Source organism: Panthera onca, chromosome D1 (assembly GCF_046562875.1).
Source record: "Panthera onca isolate mPanOnc1 chromosome D1, mPanOnc1 haplotype 2, whole genome shotgun sequence".
Classification (NCBI taxonomy): domain Eukaryota; kingdom Metazoa; phylum Chordata; class Mammalia; order Carnivora; family Felidae; genus Panthera; species Panthera onca.
Window position 1 is genome coordinate 105176532 of NC_138348.1, and position 19187 is coordinate 105195718.

The following is a 19187-nucleotide window of genomic DNA, read 5'->3' on the forward strand; positions in this document are numbered from 1 at the left end:
TAGGTCAAAGAGTAAACGAGAGACATACTTCCTGACAAGATAGAACAGTAAGTTCATAGTGATGCAATCTCTTTGTTACTAAGAGTGCAATCTCTTTGTTACATAGTGATGGTAGTTGTTTGTTTGTTTCTTTTTTTTTAAGCAGAAAAAGTAAATAACAATATGGACAAAATAAATATGAAATTATTTAAATAAAAAAAATAAAACTCAGGAGAATGGGCATATTGGCAGATATTTGCAAATGATATAATCATCTGCTAAAACAACCCCGACAGAATCAATAGACAAACTATTAGAACCAATAAGAAAGTTCCACAAGTTTATAGATTACAATCTTAATTTATAGAATATTGTTCTGGTGATCTATTCATGCATATCAAACTATCCCAAAACTTAGTAGCTTAACAATCATTTTATTAGACCTTACTATTTATAGCACAGGGCTCAGCTAGGCAATTCTTGAGCTCCTCATGACCTTGACTGGGGTCAGTTGGTGGTATTTAGGCTTTAAGATGGCTTAACCCTCTTTCCTGATGCTTTGGTAAAGATGGTTAGAAGGCTGGACTCAGCTGAGCCCCTCTCTCTGTCTTTGTAGTCTGAAGGCCTCTCTATAGGGTGTTTCCATCAGGTGACTGGACTTCAGGGCTCCAGGAAGGAGTATTCCACAAGACAGGAAGTGCAAGCTTCTTAAGGCCTGGGCCTAGAAACCTGCATGGTATTACTTTTGCCATATTTTTGGGGGTCAAAGCAGTTGCAGAGTCTGTCTACATTTAAAAAGAAGGGGCATAGACTTCCACCTTTTAATGAGAGGAGTGTCAAAGAATTTGTGGCCATCTTTAATCCTCCACGGAAGCTGACAGAAAGGGAAATGTATTTAATCTCTAAAATTCATAAGAGATTAGTGACATTGGTAGCAGGAATATACAAAGGACCTCTGCAAACCAAGAAAAGGACAGCTGCTCCAATAAAAAAAAAAAAAGTGGACAAAGACTGTACAAAGGAAATGTACAGAAGTGGGAACTAATAAGCAATACAAAGAAATGCTGAAAATCATTGGCAGTCAGTGCAATGCCAGTCAAAGCAACAATAAGCTATCATTTTACAATGGGCTTTCTCAATATTGCATCGGTGATATTTGGGGCCAGATAATCCTTTGTCATGGGAGCTCCTCTGTGCCTTGTAGGGTGTTTAGTAGCACCCCTGGCATTTGCTCAGGGGATATAGTAGACATATCAGCTTTGTCACAATCAAAAATGTCTCTAGACATTGCCAACTGTCTCCTGAAGGGTAAAATTGTTCCCGGTTGAGAACCACTACTTTACACACCTGTCAGCTTCGCAAAAAATAGAAAGTTGGTTAATGCTAAGTATTGGCAGAGATAAGGCAACATAGAACCTTGGGCACTGCTTGTGGATGGGTGGGCAGCACAGTCACTCTTGAGGACAACAGTCAATTTAGATATACCATTACTTCATTAGCCAGAAATTCAGCATGTGGGTAATTTGCACACATCTATAAAGGGCCATATGAGGATGTTCTCTGCAGCTTGGCTGGACAGTGGGGAGTTAGAGGCAATTACAAAGGGGTGGCAGAACCCTCCACCTAACAACAAAGGAATTATACAATTTTTCTCAGTACATGGAACATTCTGCAAGAAAAACCATACATTAGGCTGCAAGCAAGCCTTAAGAATTTTCTTATTTATTTATTTTTGGGAGAGAGAGAGAGAGAGAACATGAGCAGAGGAGGGATGGATAGAGAGAGGGAGAGAGAGAATCCCAAGCAGGCTCTTTGCTGTCAGTGTGGAGCCTGATGTGGGGCTTGATCTCATGAACGGTGAGATCATGACCTGAGCCGAAATCAAGAGTCAGATGCTTAACTGACTGAGCCACTCAGGCTCCCTAAGTCTTGATAAATTTTAAAAGATTGTAAGCATACAAAATATCTTTTCTAATCACAATGAAATGAAACTAGAAATCAATAACAGAAGGAAAAATGGAAAATTCACAAATTGAACAACACATTCTTTTTTTAAAGTTTATTTATTTATTTTGAGAGACAGGGAGAGAGGGAGGGGCAGAGAGAGAGGGAGAGAGAGAGAATCCCAAGCAGGTTTTGCACTGACAGGTCCTAGCTAACGCGGAGCTCAAACTCACCAATGGTGAGATCATGACCTGGGCTGAAACCAGAATCAGATGTTCAACCAACTGAGCCACCCAAGCACCCCTGAACAATGCATTCTTTTTTTTTTTTTTTAATTTTTTTTAACTTTTTTTTTTTTTTTTTTTTTTTTTGAGACAGAGACAGAGCATGAACGGGGGAGGGGCAGGGAGAGAGGGAGACACAGAATCGGAAGCAGGCTCCAGGCTCTGAGCCATCAGCCCAGAGCCCGACACGGGGCTCGAACCCACGGACCGTGAGATCGTGACCTGAGCCAAAGTCGGACGCTTAACCGACTGAGCCACCCAGGCGCCCCCTGAACAATGCATTCTTAAGCAACCATTGGATTAAGCAATAAATCATAAAAGAAATCTAAAAGTACCTTGAGATAAATGGGAAAGAAAACACATTTTATATTAAAACTCATGGGATGCAATGAAAGTAGTGCTAAGAGGGACATTTACAGCTGTAAACACATATATTAAAAAAGAAAAATGATCTCAAATCAATAGCCTAACTTTACTTTGCAAAGGACCAGGAAAAACTAGCCAACTTGTCCCAAAGCTAGCAGACGGACAGAAATAAGATTAGAGCAGAGATAAAATGAATAGAAAACAATAGAGAAAATCAATGAAACCCAAAGTTGGTTCTGGTGAAAAGATCAACAAAATTGACAAACCTTTAGCTAGACTGGCTGAGAAAATAGAGAAAAATCAAATTACTAACATCAGAAAAAAAGTACATACGTTATTACAGATTTTACAGAAATAAAAAGGATTATAAGAATACTATGAACAATAGTATGCCAGCAAATTGGAAAACATAGATTAAATGGATAAATTCCTAGAAAAAATCTAGGTAGAATTAATACATTTGTTAGAAGCAATCTACCAAAATTGAATCATGAGGAAATAGAAAATATGAATATTTCTATAACTAATGAGGAGATGGAATCAATAACAACAACATCCCAGCAAAGAAAATCCCTGAACCAGATGGCTTCACCGATGGTATGGGTTCACTACCAAACAAATAATTAAAACCAATCCTTGTCAAACTTTTTCAAAAAAATTGAAGAGGAAGGAACATTTCTTAACTCATCCCGTGAGTCCAGTATTACCCTGATATCAAAGCCAGAAAAGACTTTAAAAGAAAAGAAAATTACAGACTAATATCTCTTGTGAATATTGATACAAAAATCAACAAAATACTAACAAACTGAATTCAACAACATATTAAGAGGATTGTATACCACAACCAAGTGAGATTTATTCCTGGAATGCAAAGTTGATTCAACATATAAAAATAAATGTAATATACCGCATGAACAGAATGGGTGGGGAACCCATGATAATCTCAAATGATGCAGAAAAACATTGGACAGAATTAAATATATTTTCATAATAAAAACATTCACCTAGGGGGGCACCTGGGTGGTCAGTCGGTTGAGCATCTGACTTTTGATTTTGGCACAGGTCATGATCTCACAGTTCGTGACACTGAGCCCTGCATAGGGCTCTGTGTTGGCAGTGTGGAGCCTGCTTGACACACTCTCTCTCTCTCTGTCTCTCTCTCTCTGTTTCTCTCTCTCTGCCCCTCCCCTGCTCGCACTCTTTCTGTCTCTCTCAAAATAAATAAATAAACTTAAAAAAACCCCACTCAACTAGGAATAACAGGAAATTACATTAACAAAATAAAGACCATATACAAAAAACCCATAGCTAACATCATACTCAGTGGTGAAGTCTGAAAGTCTCTCCTTTAACATCAGGATCAAGACACGAAGGTCCACTCTCACCACTTCTTTCAATATATTATTGGCAGTTCTATCCAGAGCAATCAGGCAAGAAAAAGAAAAGCATTGCAAGTGGACAAGAAGAAATAAAATTATCTCTGTTTACAGATGACATGATCTTACATGTAAAGAACCCTAAAGATTTCACACACACACACACACACACACACACACACACACAGAGCCTCTAGAACTAATAAACAAATACAGCAAAGTTGCAGGATATAAAACCGACACACAAAAATCAGCTACATTACTCTATGCTAGCAAAGAATAATCCAAAAAGGAAATTAAGAAAACAATTCTATTCACAATAGCATCAAAAAAGGATAAAATAAATATTGTGGAATAAACTTAACAAAAAAGGCAAAAGACTTGCACACTGAAAACAATAAAACATTGCTGAATGAAATTAAAGACACAGATAAATGGAAAGACATCACATGTTCATGGATTAGAAGACTTAATATTGTTAATATATCAATACTAGATAAACTGATCTACAGATTCACCTCAATCCCTACAGAAATTTCAATAATTTTTTAGAAGTGGATAAATTTACCCTAAAATTCATATGGAATATCAAGGGACCCTGGATAGCCAAAATAATCTTTAAAAAGAACAAAGGCATCTGGATGGCTTAGTTGGTTGACCATCAGATTCTTGACTTTGGCTCAGGTCATGATCCCAGGGTCATGGGATCAGGCCCTGTGTCGGGCTCCGTGCTAAGTGTGAAGCCTGCTCGGTGGGATTCTCTCTCTCCCCCTCTGCCTCTCTCCCCCGCTCACGCTCTCTCTTTAAAATTTAAATAAAATTTCAAAATTAAAAAATAAATAAAAAGAACAAAGTTGGAAGACTCACACTTCCCAATTTTAAAATTTATTACAAACTACAGTAATCAAAAACACTGTGGTATCACCACAAAAATAGATATATAGACCAATGGAATAGAATACAGAGGCCAGACATAAATTGTCATGTATATGGTTAAATGGTTTTTGACAAAGATACCACGTCCATTCAAAGGGGAAGGAGAAGACGGTCTTTTCAACAAATGATGCTAAGATAACTAGACATCCACCTGCAAAAGAATGAAGTTGGACTTTTACTACCATAGAAAAAGTTAACTCAGCGGGCGCCTGGGTGGCCTAGTTGATTAAACATCTGACTCTTGATTTGGGCTCAGGTCATGATCTCATGGTTTGTGAGATCGAACACCATATTGGGCTGTGCACTGATAGTGCAGAGCCGGTTTGGGATTCTCTCTCCCTCTCTCTCTGACCACCCGCCCCCCCCCCCCACCTCTTTTTCTCTCAAGAAAAAAAAATGTTAACTCAGGGTACCTAGGTGGCTCAGTTGGTTAAGTGTCTGACTCTTGGATTCAGCTCATGTTATGATCTCACAGTTCATGGGTTCCAGCCTGGCATTTGACTCCTAGCTGACACTGTGGAGCCTGCTTGGAATTCTCTCTCCCTCTCTAGCTCTACCCCTCCTTTCCTCTCTCTCTCTCTTTCAAAAAAAAAAGTTAACTCCAAGAGGATCAAAGATCTAATTATAAGAGTGAAAACTGTAGAACCTTAGAAGAAAACATGGAAAAAACTTCATAACATTGACTTTGGTGATGATTTTCTGGATATGACAAAAAGTTTAGGCAACAAAAGAAAAAAAGATAAATTGGACTTCATCAAAATTGAAAACTTTCGTGTATCAAAGGACACCATCAAGAGAGTGAAAGGTCAATCCACAGAATGGTAGAGAAAATTTTTGCAAATCCTATATCTGATTAGGAATTAATATCCAGAGTATATAAAGAACTCCTACAACAAAAAGGCCAACAACTCAATTCAAAAATGGGCACGGCACAGGACTTGAATAAACATTTCTCCAAAGAAATAGCTAAATGCACATGAAAAGATGCTCAAGATCACTAGCCATTAGGGAAGTGTAAATCTAAACCACAACAGAGACCATTCTACACCCACTAGGATGGTTATTATAAAAACAAAAACCAAAAGAACAAACTACATGTTGTTAAGGATGTGGCAAACTTAGAATTGTGCATTGCTAGTAGGACTGGAAAAAAAAAACGCGGGCACTGTGGAAAACAGTTGGGCATTTCCAAATCGTTAAACATGGAATGACCATATGAGCTAGCAATTCCACTTCTGGGTGTATCCCCAAAAGAATTCAAAGTGGGGACTCAAACAGATACTTGTACGCCCATGTTCATAACAGTATTACACACAATAGGCAAAAGGTGAAAACAGCCCAAGTATCCCTACCGGATGAATGGAGAAGCAAAATGTAGTAAATACATAATGGAATATTATTCAGTCTTAAAAGGAAGGTATGCTATCATATGGATGAACCCTGAAAACATACTAAACAAAATAAACCAGACACAAAGGAACAAATGTGACATAACTCCACGTATAAGTGGAAATTCAGGGACAGAAAGTACAACAATAGTTACCAGGGGCTAGGAGAAGGGAGAAATGAGAAGTCAATGTTCAATTGGTCCAGAGCTTCAGTTTGGGATAATGACAAAGTTCTGGAAATAGACAGTGGTGATAATTGTACAACACTGTGAATATACATAATGGCACTGAATTGTACACTTAAAAATAGTTAAAATGGTAAGTTTATGTTATATATATATTTACCACAAATTAAAAAACATACTGGATACACAGGAAACAGAATAGAATATATAACACATATATGTGCAAAAACACGTGCCAAATATTATTAATATTGCAAGAACACATACCAATGAATTATTAGAATTAATAAGACAGAATAACTCAAATTCAACAATGCAATGCAGTTTCCACCAATACCTTACCAGTATCTTTTTGTGAAACTTGACAAGCTGATCCTAAGATTTGTATAGAACTGCAAAGGGTTAAAAATAACTAACACACTTTTGAAGAAAAACAAGGTGAAATTATCTGATTTATTAGATATTAAGATTTACAAAATTATCATAATTATGATAGAGAGGCATTGTGGCTAAGCTAGCATATGCAATGACAGGCCAATGGAATGTAATAGCCAGCAAGAGGTCTAAGTATACACAGTTGATTTACAATAAAAATGGCACAGGAGAGCAGTGGAGAAAGTATGGTCTTTTCAATAATTAATGCTGGGAAAACTGGACAGTCACATAGAAAAAAATGAAACTTAGTTACGACCTAACTATATACATATACACATATGATGTAAATTCCATATCTGTGTCTGTAACATAAAATAATTAAGGTTTGGGAGGAAATATATGGGAGACCTCTCCCATATGTTATATTGTCATAATAAACAGGAAACAAAATAAAAAAGTAAAATATTGGTAAGTTTAACTGTATTAAAATGTAGACTTTTTCCTCCCTGTGCACACTAACCCTGGACTAGTCCCAAATCTTGTCTCAATCCCTACCAGTTCCCGCTTTGCAAGACCCATCTTAAAGTAACCCCAAGTCTCTAAAGATACCCCCTACCCCTCACAACATTCCCCTTTTGAATTCTCTCCAAGATTTTGTCAACTTGCTCTTGTTTGCTGCAGGCTTAGAAACTCAGCTTTGTTTGATGAGGAGGTTTCTGTGATGGTCTCTGTGAAGGAATAAAAAACCTACAGTCCTTATCTTTTTGAGATACATACTGAAATCTTGACAGACAACATGATATAATTTGTGAGATCTGCTCCAAAATTAATTTAAAAAAATAGAGAAAGTAGATAGGAATAGTTAAGACTGGTCAAATTGTGCACACTGGGTGATGGGAGTTCACTAGACTATTCTAATTTTGCACGTTTTAAATTCACTATAATATTTTTAAAAAGTTGTTTTTCCTTTTCTAGTTCTTAAGAGGAGATGTTCACTAAGGTCACAAAGAAGTTACACTGACTATGAATGCCAGGCTCACATTCAGGAAGCATCTAGCCAGACATAACCTTATGCTGGATTTTGCAGGTCTGCCATGAATGGAAGGCAGGGAAGAGCAAAGTAGTTGCAGATTTGAAATACTTATTTTGAATCTTCTCCTACTACCTCGTAATGTAGACCTAAGAGCAGATGCAACGAACTTAAATTTGACATTTAAATCTTGATTAGGACAAACAAAAAAGGGGGTAGGGAATATTCTCCGTGCTTTCTTTATTCACATTGTGAAATTGTGCTCTCATCAGCTAGATTCTTAGTTGTGCTTAGAATATGCTCCCTCCTACAATCTATTCTGGAAAAATGAAGCCTCTTATTCCTTCTTAGAATCCTGGCTCCTTAAGTCGGCAGTTATTAGGATTCCACACACATGCAGAGTCATGCCCAATTTGAGGGTCTGAGTAGCTAGTCATATAAGTTGACTTTTCTGTGCATTTGTATCCAGGAGGATCCAGCTCAGGTTGATGTCCTGGGAACGAGTGAGGCTCTCGCTTAAATCCTGAGGGAAGAGAAAAGAGAAGGAAGGTCAAGTGGAATCAGTCAACAACGAGGAGCCTTAGTAATTGGCTTCACTCTTATTTCTGAGAGAAGGAAGTCTAGGGAGTCCTGTCAGAACTGACAAAAGAAAGAAATCATTCACTCAGTCATTCACTTCTTCACTCACTCAGTTTACTTTCATCAGAGTTTCTTCTACGTTCCAAGCACTGAGTTAGGTCCTGAGAATATAAGGATTGTAAAGAATAGTCCACCTACTATGTGTTGAAAGTGGCATTTTGTTGTTACAGCTTGTATCATATGTTGTTTCAAAGTAGTGTCCAAACTGGAAAGAAAAGGTAATCAATTAAAAATACAGGAGTCTACACCTAATACTGGGAAATAAAGGACACAATGACATGAATCCTAATGGGGTCTGTTATATTTTGGATTGACTAGAGGTCTATACGTTGTCAGTCTACATTCTACTAACTTTCATGTCCTTTATGTGTTTGTGTGTTTAGGAAAGATTCCAGGGCAAGATGCAGATAAATGAAATGCAGGTAGACAGCCTGAGTCAGAAGACACATATTTATGTTGATGAATAAAGTCAAAGAGAATCAAGAGAAAAAGAGTACCCCTTCTTTTATTACTTTAATATTCTACTTCATAGTAAAATATGATAGGAGTTCCAGCTGAAGACTGCTATCCACTCCCAACCACCTCAATGAACAGAGAAGCCTCAGAGATCTCAGCAAGGAAGTTATCAGATTCCTACCTCTAAAACGGCCACTGGTATTTCTTTTGTTAACGGAAGGAAACAGGGGAAGCTTAGATTACCTGGGAAGGCAAAGGTTTGGGTTGCACGATATTCCTTAGGTCATATCTTTCCTGGTTCCAGTTGCCCATCAGGGTACGGTTTGAATAGGTATTCTCATTAGTGGTACATCTCCATCCATACTGGAAAAACTTGGACATACTATTCCAATCTGTCCACACTTCAGCATGGCCGTCTGCATTAATGATGCTGCCATAGTGTGGGTTTGCAAAGAAATAGGCAAGGGCTTGTCTCTGGGAAAAGGCAAAAACAGAAAAGATAGTTGCATAAACTAGGGCACAGAAAAGGCATTCATCCCTTTCTCACCTACAGCCAAGCATAACATAAGCACACCTTACTAAGGATCTGTGCTCTTCTCCCAATTTAGTTGTGGTTCTGTTTCTTTCCTTCCTGGTCCATGAATCCTTTGACCTACCTTTTCAATCAAAAGTAACAGAGGGCTATGTATATTGAATGGCACCCTCAAAAGAGGAAAACCTTCAGTATCCCAATATATATGGAAAACTAGGTAAATGTTCAGGAGATTTTGAGATGTAAGAGTTTAAGGACAGAGAATAGTGCTATAGTCAAAGAGAACAGGCAGAAGTGAGAGTTAGAAAACTAGGTAACACAACAAATGTTCAATAAGTGATAGCTTCCTTCTTTCTGGACTCAGGCCAAATGCCACTTCTTCCATGATGTCTTTCCTCAAGTTAACTTCTCTCTCCTTTGTTTCACACACAATGATATCCTCATATCTTTAACTTTCTACCGTATTTTAGAGTTCTTCAAATGTGTGTTGAAGCTTGTGTTGAATATCCTATGCTGAACTGTGTACATCCCTTGAGGACAAGACCTGTATCTTATTATCACACCCTCTCCCTTCACCTGCCCTCCCAGTCAACAGTGCTTTGCACATATCAGATGACTAATGTCTGAATTTCAATTTTTTTTGTGAGGAAGCAAAAGCCTAGCCATTTTTATTTTGGGCCAAAAGGTGACTGTGGTCCCTTGACTTGGGGGCAAGACAGTACCTTTGCTGAAGACCATTTTGATGTTGAGTGGCTTGTGTTGTGTGAAGATTTCATAGGACAGTGATAGAAAATCTTATTCAGCTCTTCCATTTTTTTGAAGGAAGAGATATCACCAAACCCGGCACTTCCCATTCTCCAAGCAACGAAAGAATGTAGGTCATCCAGATCACCATGGCCAGGAAGCCATGATTTTGGAGTTACAATCCACCGAGCCACTTTTCCACAAGTAGGGGCAAAGCCAATACTGCAACTTTGAAGGTAGTTGCCCTCACACTACGTGCCTTTGTGAAGATAGATGCATGCACTGATGTCAACAAACAGCATGGTGACTAAAGAGTAGTTGGTCCCACAAAGTCTGACAAGTCTAGTATTCAGACTGTAGACCAAGGTGACACTGTCCTTGGGGCCATAAGGACAGACATCACCATCCACTCAGTTGTCTAGGCCCCAAACCTGAGGCTTATCTTTGACTGATTCCTCTTTCAAGCCCTTACATCCACTCAGTACCTAAGTCTTAACTGACTTTTTAATCAGTTCACTTCCATCCCCACTGCCAAGTTCCAGTTTAGATCACTACCAGTTCTTGTCACCATTATTGCTATAGTTGCCTATTTGATGTCCTTGCTGTCAGCCTTGGTCTTCTCCAATCCTTTCTCCACAGGAACGAAGAATGTGTGAAAATGAAAGTCTTATTGTGTCCTCTTCCTATTTAAAATCTTTCAGTGGCTGGCCACTGTTTTCGGAATAAGATTCAGGCTGTTAAAATGGCTTACGATGTTCTATATGACCTGGCCCCTGCTTAACGCTTCAGTCTCACCTGCTACTCACTCTCTCTCCAACTACATTTCAGCCAAACTCAACTAATGTGTTTCTCTATCACATCTCTATCTTTTGCATATATTGTTCCTTCTGTCTCTTCACTTCTCTTTATCCAGGTCAGGTGCACTTCCCCCTTAGCTTTCAACTCAAATTCACTTCCTTTAGGGTATCTTTCCACTTCATCCCAGAACTCGGTAAGGTTCTAAAACCTTCGGTGACTCCACTCATAGCATCGCTTCCCGCTATAGCAGAATTGCCTCTTTTGCCGTGCAGTCTCCGCCAGACTACAAGCTCCGTGAAATCATAGGCCACACCTTATTCACCCATGTGTTTAGCCTCCATCAAGGTCTGGCACGTAACAGCCACTCAGTATTTCTTGAATGAAAAAAAGGTAGGAGATAGAAGCACCTGGAGAAATCCCGAGCAGCAGAGAGAGTGAGCAGCAGCCATTTCGGACGAGTGGAAGGCTGTTATAAAACCCTCTGTTGACAGTAACCTGCAGGACACAGCCCAACCTCTCGACCTCAGCCCCGCCGCGCTTCTTTCACTCCGAACTCGCCTCGCCCCGGGCCTGCCCCTCTGCGCTAGTGATTGCTTGTGACCTCATGCAGATGTGACGAAGTCGCTCAGGGCAGCCTCGGGCTAAAAGGCATTTATTGCGACACTCCTAAGGGTGTGCGGAATGAGGAGACAGGGTGGTCCGTGTCTAACTTTTGCGCTCAAAGCTATTTCATCCCCCTCCCTCCCAGTCGCTGTACCAGTTTGTCAAAACCACTAGACGCTGCCGGCGCATCATCAATCAGCGACGCAAAAAGAGGTGGCCCGACGGAGACCAACCCCCCCCCCCACAGGAAGTGACGTAAGAAACTGGCGCCTCGGAGGACGCGAGAGGGGAGCACGTTGAGGCCATGGCCCCTCGGCGCCTCCTGTTGGTTGGGGAGGGGAATTTCTCCTTCGCCGCGGCACTGAGCGAGACCCTGGAAGACAGCACCAGTGTAACCGCCACCTGCCTCCAGCGCCCGGCGGACTTGGCCGGAGATCCGGTGGCCCAGGAGAATCTGCAGCGCCTGCGCGAGCGAGGTAGCGAAGCAAACGCCTCCGCGAAGCCCCGCCCCGCTGCCGGCCGGGCCGGAAGTGGAATGGGCGGGGCGTTTAATTGCATTTGAGCGTCCGGTTACCTAAAAGCAGCCTGTGGGTTTCCACCTGGGTTGTTTTGTACGGTTCACGTTAGGGAGGGATTCAGGCCTTGAGGCATCTAACTGTCTGTATTTCGTGCCAGGTACTGAGGTGCGTTTTGGTGTGGACTGCACCCAGCTGGCAGATGCCTTTGAACTGCACCACAGGGAGTTTGATCGGATTTATTTTAATTTTCCTCACTGTGGACGCAAAGCTGGAGTTGCTAAGAACAGGGAACTGCTTGCCAAGTTTTTCCAGAGGTGAGGAAATGAGAGCACTCACAAGTAACATGTTGAAGATGTACATTACATAGTTACTGCACTGGAAACATTTTAGTTTGGGAAATAAGGCATACGTGTGTAAGTTACTATGATGGGTTTAGAGAGAAAATAAAGCTCCAAAGGAATCCACAATCTAGTTGGAAGGGCAGGCATATAACCCTGAAAGTTACATAAAAGTACAAATAGTAGTTGGGCCTGTAAGGGGAGGATCACCTATTTTGGATAATGCAAAATAACGGTAGCCAGTATAATGTAATGGCTAAAAGCATGGGTTTAGGAGCCAAACTGCCTGGATTCAGGTCCCCACCCACCTCTTAGTAATTGTGTGATTTGGGGTAAGCTTACTTGATCCTTACATACTTGTGCTTCTTCATCCATCAACAGGATAGGATATTAATGGTAACTACCTCAAATTATCGTGAACTAAAAACTGTGCTTTACACTATTCTACCAAAACATGTGATACTATTGGAGGTCTCTGGGGGTGGGGGGGAGGTCACAGTTGTCAAGAAACTTTTCACAGAGCCAAGATTTTAAGTTAGTATTTGAAGTATAGAATTTTAATAGTCAGGAAGGGAAGTGAATTTACAAGAACAACTTTCTAAACTGGGAAATGAATCGTGTATAGGAACTTTGCAGATATTGACCTTTCTATGACCTGTTTATGATGAACACTGCAGATACAAAGCCAGATAATACCCTGGTCAGCCACGAGTATCAGTTATGAGTTGAACATTGATTTTACATTCTTACTTCCAGCTGCTTCCTTTGCAGGTTTGAAGTCTGTGGACCTTTGTAAATAGATATGATAGGATTTTAATTATTTCACAGCCAAACCATGTGTATACAGCTTATTTCCTATGGTAATTTAAACTGGTTTTGATAAAATGCTGGTGTCCTCCTCCCCGTTAGCTGTAAAGATGTTCTCGCCCCGGAAGGAGAAGTCTATGTGGCATTGTGTAGAGGACAAGGTGGGACGCCTGCTGATAAGCCCACAAGAGAATGGCATAACAGTTGGCAAGTAGTTGCCATGGCAGCTCTGGGGGGATTCATTTTAAGTGACGTGCATCCCTTCAGCTGTGAGGCTGTGCCAGGGTACAAGTGCACTGGATATAGGTAAGTAATAACAGAGGTCTGAGCCTTTTTCATTTCTTTCACTAATAATGAAAAAAATCTCATAGGCAGACTTTCCCCTACCAATTTCCTGCTTTGGTCCCTAGAGATACTTGCTTTTTAAAAAATGGCAATAAATAAATAAGAAAGAAAGAAGAGAAAGAAAGAGAAAAGACTCACTGACTCCATACTTGGTGACTGTTTTTGCCAGGAGTCAAGATAAGTCCTTTCATGTAGAAGGTGCTTTGAACCATATCTTCACCCGGAGCTTACCCTTTGAAGATTCACAGCCCAGAATCTTCAGGACCAAAGTGGGTGGCCGGTGGTTTTCCTTTCCAGAACCAGAAGCACTTGTAGGAAAGCTGAACAGGTAACCTGCTGTTTTACCAGAAGTTACTTCTGTCTCTAGTTGTATCTCCGTTGCTTTGATGGCAACCGTATATTGAATGGATGCAATATAAATTGTTAATGATGTTGGTGCTATGAATTCCTGTCAGTCTGGCCCTACACAAACCTTTTTAGAATGAAAATTTGTCACATTTTGTGGTATATCATCGGGATCGTGGCTGTCAGAGGTCTGAAGCACGTGATATCTCTATTTATTGTGGTAGATGGTTTTTTTTATTTGCTTTCAGGATCACCTTAAAGATAATTCTTTTCTGTGCTATTTGTGCTTTTAATTTTAGATCCATTCTAAACTCTTGATTGTTTCAAGTTTAAAAAGTTATTTTTATGTGTGCTTAAACAGAGGTTTCCTAGAAGCACCTTCATGTCATCCTGTCAGAACCATTAATGAGAAACTCATTGCGGAATTGGGCAAAGTTTTCCCTCTAAAAAGGCTGAAGTGTCCCTTCCCTTTGCTGCCACAGGGAAGCACTAGTGCTCTCACTTCCTGGAACTGTGACATTCTGTCAGCTGCCTTTTGGATTAGTCTCCGTGAAGATGACTCAAATTCTGAGTCCCTGACTGATGGGACAACACAAGACATGGAGGACTTTCTGGCGCTGTTTTCAGAACTTAGCCTTCTCAAGGATCCAGGAAGCGACAGTAAGGAAGAAGCTCATGAAGAAAGCTATGGCCGAACCACGGTCTGCCTTAGGCCTTCTCTCCTAGTTCATGTTCAGGCTGTCATCCAAGCACCAGACTTTGTCCCAGGTTCCCTGCACATCCTCAGCGGACCTGTCTTTCGGAAGTGCCGCATCTTGCCTTTCACAATGCCAGCATTTCATGAGACTTTATTTGTCATCGGGTTTAATAAAAATCTGAAGGATGGTTGTCTTCAGTCACTGCTGGAGCACCTGAAGGGTTTTCTTGATAGCCTTCTCACCCACACATTGCTGGAGGGCTCTCAGCCGAGCAGTTCAGTGGAATTTGTCTTTCAACCAAATGGCAAAGAGTATATTATTAATGTGAAGCGTCCTAATTTTGGCCCAGATTGTGCCAAGGCTCTGATTATTGGGTCTGTCGTCACATCTGCTACAGGCATTAAGCACAAAGACCAGTGTTTTATGTTTGTGTCTATGAACTTGGACCTACTAGCCATGCTTGTCTGGGGCATCTCTGACTGGAGGATGCTGTGGACCTTTGATCACCGTTTCCTGAAAAATTTTGTCTCTGGGAGTATAGAACCCTTTAAAAGCTACTCCCTGTATCCTCCATGCTATGTTCATGATATTAGTTTTTGGTTAGATGAGAGGAAAGGATTTGATGAACTAGAATTTCACACGGTGGCCCGAGCAGTATCCCGGGACACTGTCATATCCATACAGTTCCTCAGTCGTTTTCAGCATCCAAAGACTCAACAGGTCAGTCTCTGCTATAGATTGACTTACCAGACGTGTGACAAAGCCCTCTCCCAGCAACAGGTGTCATCAATGCAGTCGCAGCTTAGGAAAGAGATTCAGCAAAGACTACATGTAATACCTCGGTAGTTTAGTAAATTCATTTTTCCAGAGTGATCCCCGTGGCTGTGGGTATGGGTGCAGATGCCAATGAAAAAGACCAAGTTATAACTAGTAGTCTTTTCTGAACTGTGTTTTTTGTAAAATCTTTAACCTTGTGACTTTGGCCAGTGTTGGTTGATTCTAGAGACACTTGTGGCTCAGGGCACCTGGGTGGCTCAGTGGGTTGAGTGTTGAGTATCCATCTCTTGATTTTGGCTCAGGTCATGATCCCAGGGTCATGGGATCGAGCCCTGTGTCAGGCTGTACGTGGAGCATGGAGCCTGCTTAAGAGTCTCTCTCTCCTTCTGCCCCTCTCCCTTGCTCATGCACTCTGTCTCGCTAAAATAAAAAGAAATTAAAAATATTAAAAAGTAAAAAAGAAACTTGTGGCTCTGTCACTTAAACTTAACAGACTATAATGTGACTGGTGACCTTTGGAGTTTACAGTATTTTGATGTTGAAAAATGACTAGGAAAACAAATACAAAAAAACTGTCTTGTACTTTAGATGCTCTGTTGCTGAAGATGCAGTAGAATTTGAGTGTCTTATATTTTCCACACTGCTAATTCCTCTTCCTTTAACCCTATTGTATTACATCATTACATCAACTTACTAGAGTGGTTTTTGGAGTCAGACCAACATTTATTAGCTTGGGTAAGTTGAAAGGCTCCATAATTAGTATTGGTATTATAATATTTATTCCATGGTTGACTACTGTTGAAGTCATGGAACTAGTTAATGTCAGATTAACTAGAGTTCACACTTGGGTCTGACTCTAAAGCCCATTTTCCTTCTGCCATTGTTCTTTCTTCCAAACTAGTCTTCTTCATTAGTAGCCTCTCAACTGTAAACTTAGTCCTCCTATATTTTGGAGGCTTCTGTTACAAGCATCTCTAAGAGACACTGGGAGATCGGCTCAGCCCATTGGCTCAGCCCAGGACTCTACAGAATGATGGAGTACTCTAATATTAATTAATGGATGTTCCTGTTAATGAATAGTTAGTCGCCACAGATTGGACTTATATTGTAAACTCAGTAGGAAATAACTGTCTTATTCTTGTATTTGGAGAAAAACATGTGGGAAGGCAAGAATGGAAGCCAAGAAACATATTAGGAGGTTATTACAGTAACACAACCAGAGATAATGGTGACCTGGACCAGGATGGTAAGACGTTGTTGGGTTGAGTAATATTTAAAAGTATTTGCTGATGAACTACATGTGCATGGGTGAAGGGTGTGGGGCTGAAGAAACAGGAATCAAGCAGGACTGACTATGGTTTTTGATCTGGAAGAACAGAAGTATCATTAACGGGGATGGGAAAACTGGCATAACAGTTTGGGGAGTGGGGTAAAGAACAAAGATCTCTTATGGATACATTTATTGCTTAGCTTTCTACATACACTATAAATGAATAGAGGGCAGGTAATGTGATTTATAGCTTGCTTCTATCCCCAGTGGTGCCTAGTACATGGACAAGGTAGCATTTGAGCTGGATCTTAAAACAAGAGTAGCGATGTGACAGGAGGACTGTTAGGCAAGGAGGACTGTCACAGACTATGAGTTTGGAGTTCTCTCTTGTCCAGCAAGAGAGTGGATGCAGAATTGAACACAAGAGAGGCTAACATCCAGGAGGAGACAAGATCCCCAAACAGGCCTTTCATCTCCGTATTTATTGAGCGCTCAAGATCTTACACATGTGGTAGACGTGAAGAAAACAATCAGATAGTAATGATTAACTTGTGTGTGTAAGAAGCAAAGGGTCTGGGGGGGCAAGTGGAGTTTGTCATCAAAGTATAATAGTATATTGATGTCAGATGGAATGTAATTTCCTGCAAGTATATAACAAGTTACTCGTGATCCCATTACAATATCTTACTAGCTATCTTCGGGCGTTTTCACTCCGTGGTGGTGGCTTTCATGCCCTAAGCGTTTTTCTAACCTATTTATGTAAGTAGATCCTATTTCCCCACAGAGGACTTGCATTCCAGGCAGAGGTACAGATAAGGAAGCATCTGGGGCACTTTTCAGGCTAGTTAGTTGGAATGTAAATGTGTATAGGGAAGTAGTGGGAGATTAGATCAGGAAAGTAGGTTAGGGCCAGATTTAGTTGATGTAAGAAATGAATGCTAGAATAAAGTGTACTTCATTTGGCAGGCAATAGGAAAACTGGTAATTTTTGATTAAGGAGGCAATACAGAATAGTGCATTTGAAAATTGATTGGATAGGGGCGCCTGGGTGGCTCATTTGGTTAAGCGTCTGACTTGAGCTCAGGTCATGATCTCACGGTTCTTGAGTTCAAGCCCCATCTCGGGTTCTGTGCACATGGCTCAGAGCCAGGAGCCTGCTTCAGATTCTGTGTCTCCCTCTTTGTCTTCCCCTACCCAGCTTGTGCTCTGCCTCTATGTCTCAAAAATAAACATTAAAATCTTTGAAAAAAGTTAACCGGACAGTGTTGTATAGGATGAATTTGAAATGGGAGACCCCTGTTAGGATGCTATCATAGCACTCCTAGGTAGGGGCAGGGAGGGACCTACACTGGAGTGAAATGAGAAGAGGTCTCTGTAGGAGATACAACTAGGCTGCGGTGACAGAACTTGGTACCTAATACTTGCCTGTGGGAATTGAGCACTATGATCAATCGCCATTGTCAATAATTTTAGTATTAAATAATAACCTGGGACCCTGTCAAGTTCAGCACTCCCTCTATCTAACATCCTTAGTATACAGCAATGTATATTAACTTGATGGTCATTTAAGTTTAAAGACCTAAAAGAGCTTAATTTTTACTCTCCTTGCACGTTTTATGTATACACTGGCATATTTTACAGCCTTTTATCTTGAGTCTCCCTAACTAATTTTTTTAGATATAATTCACTTTACTACTTTAGTCTTTCAGCCTTCATACTAGCTTTATAAGTGATTACTACCTTTGCTGTATTTGCATTTACTCATGAAATTTTTTCCTTTCATAATTGTCGTACTTCAAAAGTGGCTTTTACCCTCCACTTACAGAAGTCCCTTTAACATTTCTTGTAAGGCTCATTTCTGCTACTGGTACAGAGGTCCACAGGATGGGATAGAACTCTGTGGGCAGGGTATCAGGAACAGATGAATAACCCCTGGGAGTCACAGGTGTGCTATCATCTGTTGACATCAGGAGCTTTCACTTCATCCTGGTGGGAATAGTATGGGCTTTGTAATACGGCAGACGTGGGCTGGAATATGGTTCCACCATTTCCTAACTATGCAACCTTGGGCGTCAATTTACTTACTATAATTTACTTATTGATAAGAGCAAGATTGTTTTATTATATTGGAAATGGATGAATTGTGTAAAATGCTTACCGAATTGCTGTGGTAGCAATGGCAGTGCCTGTCTCGTTGCATTTGTGGCACAGAATTTCTTTGGGCTTTCATTTTTCTTTACATTCTGCCATTACGGCTTCGTCTCTATGGAGCAGATAATTAGCTACAGGTTGTCTCTATCGATGTCACCATAATAGAAGAAGGGCAAGGTGTCTGCGACCTTTTAAGGACCTCCCCTTTCATCTGCAGCTGCCCTGTTATCTTTAACTGAATAAATAGCTCTGCGTGCTCTGTAGAGTTGTTTGGTTACTTTCCACTTGTGCTGAAAAGTGAAG

The 19187-nt window shown here is 40.5% G+C and overlaps 2 protein-coding genes across 5 annotated transcripts; one reads left to right on the forward strand and one right to left on the reverse strand.

The window, feature by feature from the left end:
* Window positions 1-6899: 6899 nt before the first annotated feature.
* Window positions 6900-11790, reverse strand: CFAP68 (cilia and flagella associated protein 68). Of its 4 annotated transcripts, none has more exons than XM_060604680.3 (4): window positions 11440-11781; window positions 9202-9432; window positions 8641-8707; window positions 6900-8386 (listed from the first exon to the last, which is right to left on the reverse strand). In XM_060604680.3, exons 1-4 carry the CDS (start codon window positions 11479-11481, stop codon window positions 8211-8213), a joined length of 516 nt encoding a protein of 171 aa, XP_060460663.1. In that variant the 5' UTR covers window positions 11482-11781; the 3' UTR covers window positions 6900-8210. The 4 variants fall into 4 exon arrangements, with proteins under 4 accessions (XP_060460663.1, XP_060460662.1, XP_060460665.1 ...); XM_060604679.3 differs by having other exon boundaries at window positions 10213-11780; XM_060604682.3 differs by lacking the exon at window positions 8641-8707 and having other exon boundaries at window positions 11440-11790.
* Window positions 11791-11815: 25 nt separating this feature from the next.
* FDXACB1 (ferredoxin-fold anticodon binding domain containing 1) lies at window positions 11816-19093 on the forward strand. The gene is made up of 5 exons (XM_060604678.3): window positions 11816-12111; window positions 12311-12467; window positions 13401-13604; window positions 13813-13971; window positions 14350-19093. Exons 1-5 carry the CDS (start codon window positions 11940-11942, stop codon window positions 15530-15532), a joined length of 1875 nt encoding a protein of 624 aa, XP_060460661.3. The 5' UTR covers window positions 11816-11939; the 3' UTR covers window positions 15533-19093.
* The last annotated feature ends 94 nt before the right edge of the window (window positions 19094-19187 follow it).

Bases quoted from the DNA above. Each gene is read 5' to 3' on its own strand.
- FDXACB1 (XM_060604678.3), top strand. From the start codon at position 11,940: ATGGCCCCTCGGCGCCTCCTGTTGGTTGGGGAGGGGAATTTCTCCTTC. The intron at 12,468-13,400 runs GTGAGGAAATGA...CCTCCCCGTTAG, and splicing joins CTTGCCAAGTTTTTCCAGAG to CTGTAAAGATGTTCTCGCCC. The intron at 13,972-14,349 runs GTAACCTGCTGT...GTGCTTAAACAG, and splicing joins CTTGTAGGAAAGCTGAACAG to AGGTTTCCTAGAAGCACCTT.
- CFAP68 (XM_060604679.3), bottom strand. From the start codon at position 10,344: ATGGGAAGTGCCGGGTTTGGTGATATCTCTTCCTTCAAAAAAATGGAA. The intron at 9,433-10,212 runs GTACTGTCTTGC...GCCTTTTCCCAG, and splicing joins CAAAATGGTCTTCAGCAAAG to AGACAAGCCCTTGCCTATTT. The intron at 8,708-9,201 runs GTAATCTAAGCT...TTTTCTTTCCAG, and splicing joins CCAAACCTTTGCCTTCCCAG to TTTGGACACTACTTTGAAAC.